Here is a 4,705-nt window from a genome sequence, read left to right as displayed (position 1 = left end):
ATAAGTGTTCACACTGTGACAAGAGATTCAGTCAGTCATCACATCTGAAAACACACGAGATGATCCACACTGGAGAGAAACTGTACACATGTGATCAGTGCAGCAAAACATTTTTGAGAGCTTCAAACCAGAGAACACACCTGAGAGTTCATACAAAGGAGAAGCCACATTCATGTTATTTGTGTGGAAAGAGCTTTTCACATCTACAAAGTTTGAAAGAACATCAGAAAATACATACTGGTGTGAGAGAGTACATGTGCTTTGAGTGTGAAAAGACTTTTACAACAGCAAACAGTTTAAAACAGCATGAGATTATCCATACTGGAGAGAAACCTTACAAGTGTTCACACTGTGACAAGAGATTCAGTCGGTCAGGACATCTGAAAACACATGAGAGGATCCACACTGGAGAGAAACCGTATCACTGCACTGCATGTGGGAAGTGTTTCAGTCATTCATCTTTTTGTACCTATTTACCACAAAATTCCTCAACTACACCATTAGCTTGCATGTGAAATATTACTTTTTTATGAAAAAATCACTTAAAGGATGACCTAAATTTAATTTAAGTTGCTTCTGGATATTGATCTAGGTGTTAGGTGTAGAATTCTGCCATCTGCTAGAAAGAAATAAACCTAAAAGGATTACAGTTTAGGAAAGAAATTGTTTTGACCAGAAGAGGGCCATAGAGAGCCATTCATTTTACTGGATGTGGCCAACTGCTTCTATCACAACTTTTGTGATACATTTTGTGAATTTATGTATATATAAACATTAGAAAAGACATTAAAAATAAATATTCTTTCAAATGGTATAATTTTTTGTGGTTTTTGATACATTTTGAAATGTCTGTTTTCAAACAATGCCACAGAAATTTGACAGAAAAATGCCACATAACACACACCTAAAGGACAAGACTTAGAGTCAGATTGTAGTTGCATATTATTGATTTTAATGAACCAAGTGTAAAAAAAAAAAACTTTAGAATGTGGAGGAAATTAAAAATGTAAATAAAACCAACAGCAATATGCAGAAATGAACAGGAGTGAAGAGTGAACATCAAATAAAAAATTTTTTTACAATCATATTCTGAACAATGAATATAAAAGTAATAACAAGCTACAAAAAAAAAATTTAAATGTAAAACACATGGGAATCACTCCATAACCAGTCCACAACAATAATCAGTCCACGCAAATCTGGCACAGGATCACTGTGTGAGCAGCACAAATGGCTCTTTTGCCGTTTGCGCACTGCTTGTCAGTTTTCGAATCCTTGACCCGTGGACAAACCTGACACCTTTTTCTCTTTGATGATGGAGGTTCAGTGGAGGGCCCTGGAGCGTCGGAAGAATCCTGTTGTCTCTTTAGGATTGTTGCAGAAGCTGGTGCATTAGGCTGGTGTTGCCGTCGCTCCATGTGAGGGGACACCAGAGCTTTCCCCAGCTGCTCTAGAAAGAGCCTCCTTTTCATACTCTTCCCTCTCTCCCATGATGGATTGACTTCTCTCCACACCACAAAGGCATTTATGGCCGAAACATCAAGGATTGTAGAGAAGACAACCATTGGCCAACGATTTGTCTTGCGCTTGCAGCTGTAGGTTGCAACCATCTGCAATATTTCAAACACACACACACACACACACGCAAATTAGTATATCTGCTGACAAAATAAATACCACTCACTCTATCACCAACTTTAAAAATTAGCAAAATAATGCATCAAATCATAAAATTTGTAAATACCTTGTCAAGGTTGTCAACTCCGCCTTTGCAGCGATTGTAGTCCAAGATGACCTCTGACTTCTTGTCCTCCCTGTCACTGATTTTGGCATCCTTGTGACATGTGCTCATTAGCACATTTTTATTAGTCGGTTATTCTAATGCACATAAACATACAGATACAGTCTCAGCTATACAATGGAAAACAATAAGAAGCATACAATCAGGTAGAAAAGTGAATACAGTCGGGCTAGAGAGCATACAATCAGGTAGAAAAGTTAATACAGTCAGGCTAGAGGCTAAATATGCACCATAGAATAGAAGATCAAGAGAGGTTGTTAATGTAGCACCAGAGAGGTGTCCATATCTGCCAAAAATCATTAGACTTTTGATGTATATCAAAGGTGAGTTTCTCAAGTGGAAGTAACATAGATATTTGAGACAACCACATTTTAAAAGAGGGTACTTGAGGAGATGACCACAGTAACAATATACATTTCTTTGCCAGATAAACCAAATTTAGAAACAGTTGTTTGGTGTGTAAGTCAAACACAGTCTCCACTCCACTGTATAACAAATACAATTCCAGAGAAAAACAAAATTTCAACTTAAAAAGACTTTGTAAAAAATTATGTACTTTAGTCCAAAAAGAAAAGATTCTGTCACAATACCAGAAGCAGTGAAGTAATGTTCCTTTGCGTTTTTTGCAATTAAAACAAAGATCAGAGGAGTTTCTGTAAATCTTTTTTAAACGCAAAGGTGTAAGGTAAACTCTGTTAATGAATTTATAATTGAGTTCGTGAATCCCCAATGAAGTACATTTAGAGAACAAATTGTTACATATGACGGACCAATCCGTATTATCAATTCCGTGACCTAAATCTTTTTCCCACACGCTCTTCAAACTTTCTAAAGAGGAAGTACATGAATTAACCAGAGCATTATATATTTTAGATATTAACCCCTTAGATAAATTGTTTATTACAATTTGTTCTATGGCAGTAAGTTCAAATCTCAATTTACCATTATCAGACAGAGGTTTTATGAAATGACGCAGTTGAAGGTATTTTAAAAAATTGGACTGTGGTATACTATATTGGCGTGATATTTCTTGGAAAGATTTTAATGAATTGCCTGAAAAGAGGAGAGATAACTTAAGGATCCCTAATTTAGACCAAACTGAAAGGTCAATATTTTGCAGAGAGACAGGGAAATCAGGATTAAAAGCAATAGGTGAAAACAGTGTGAAATAAGCTGGAATTTTAAGATATATTTTAATGTCTCTCCATGTCAAAAGACTGTTTGAAATAATGAAGTTTGTTGAAACACATTCGAGCTTTTTAATATTTGTAATAAAAGGCAGAAATTTTATTGGGAGAGGAGCGCAAGCCATTGCTTCCATGTTGAACCATCTAGAATCAGTCCTTTCATTGTACCAACTGACCATATGCTTCACCTGTGCTGACCAATAGTAAAGACGAAAATTTGGTAAAGCGACTCCTCCCTTGTCTTTCGGTTTCATTAATTTGTTCAAATTAATTCGGGGCATTTTATGGTTCCAAATGAATTTAGAAAAGTGCTTATTGATGTCTTTAAAGAAAGTATTGGGTAAATAACAAGGTAGGGATTTAAATAAATATAAAAATTTAGGTAGAATATTCATTCTAATCACATTAATTCTACCCAAAAAAGAAATAGGGAGTGTCCGCCAAGTGTTAAGGTCTTTTTTAATGGCATCAAGAAGAGGGGCATAATTTTTTTTAAATAAATCATTAAATATTGGTGTGATGAATATGCCGAGATATTTAAAACCAACAGTAGTTATTTTGAAGGGTGAAAGAGATGAAAGATTTACTTACACTGTGAAGCATATGAAACAGAAAGATTGCGATTAATAGAAGAATTAAGTTTGTTGAATATTGAAGGTATAACAATTAAGACAATACTAGAGTATGCTCCAGCACAGTATAAAGTTTAAAATGCAATTATTAATTATTTGAAAGCAGGTTTAATTAATATAATTTGAAGATCACATAATGAAGTAAATAAAATAATTGTATCCTTCTTGTGTAACACTCCTTTGATCAAACTAAAGGGTTTTGTTTTTTTAATAAATATGTTGTCAGACTGTATAAAAACATGGACGTAATGTCCGTGACGTCACCCGTAGTGTTCTGAAGAGTGTTTTTGAAACCCAAAGTGGGCGGAGCGGGCCGTCGCCATCTTGGCAGCGCATCACAGCGCGTCACTCGTTAGAACAATTAACCGCACAACAAGACATTTTATTTGATAATTTTAAGAAATAATCACGAAAATAACCCATAGACTGAATAAAACAAAAGCAGAAACACGGCAGAGATGCCAAGTTCAGCGGCTGATAGAGACAGCAAGGTCAATCCACCTGTCACTCAAGTGGCCACGCCCTTAATTATGCAGAATTTTAAGGCTTAATATAATTTAAACGGATGACTTATAAAAAAATTCACCCCCCTCAGTTGTCATGAAGGGCAAAATTAGCTATATAGACCAAAATAATTTTTTGAACCAGGCTGTATGTTTGTTTTTTTCTGCTGTAAAGTTGGGCATTTTAACATGGGGAGTCTATGGGATTGACTCCCTTTTGCAGCCAGCCTCTAGCGGCCAGTCGATGAATTACAGTTTAAGTCACTTCCTTGTTGGCTTCACGAGAGAGAGCGGGAGGTTGCCGCTTGATTTTCACCAATTTACGTCATGCTCCACACTCCAGTCCAATAGGTGGCGGAAATGCGCCTTTTAAGTGGGTTTGCCAACCGCCATTAAAAAGAAAAGAAGAAGAAGAAGTCGTCGTCGTCCTCTGATTAGAGGTATTTCTCTTATTTACACAACCATCAAACACACTTTATACAGTTTGTTTAAGTGACATTTTACAGGCTCATTTCTGTGTTGTTCTCATCGGGTTCAGCGCTACTTGTGCGTCTTTTCTGGCGTCTTTCTGCTGAAATAAAC

At 36.1% G+C, this 4,705-nt stretch overlaps 1 protein-coding gene across 1 annotated transcript in view; it reads left to right on the top strand.

Moving 5' to 3' along the window:
- Window positions 1-515, top strand: part of LOC107743062 (gastrula zinc finger protein XlCGF8.2DB-like) — a 6,552-nt gene extending 6,037 nt beyond the window's left edge. The window contains exon 3 of the mRNA XM_016556167.1: window positions 20-515. Coding sequence (XP_016411653.1) covers window positions 20-515 — 496 coding nt within the window. The remainder of the gene's footprint in view (window positions 1-19) is intronic.
- Window positions 516-4,705: the final 4,190 nt, after the last annotated feature.

This window comes from Sinocyclocheilus rhinocerous, unplaced genomic scaffold, assembly GCF_001515625.1.
Source record: "Sinocyclocheilus rhinocerous isolate Xijiao unplaced genomic scaffold, SAMN03320098_v1.1 scaffold3880, whole genome shotgun sequence".
NCBI classification, from domain to species: domain Eukaryota; kingdom Metazoa; phylum Chordata; class Actinopteri; order Cypriniformes; family Cyprinidae; genus Sinocyclocheilus; species Sinocyclocheilus rhinocerous.
Note: the sequence above shows the minus strand (reverse complement) of the source record. Positions and strands in the feature narration are given on the sequence as shown.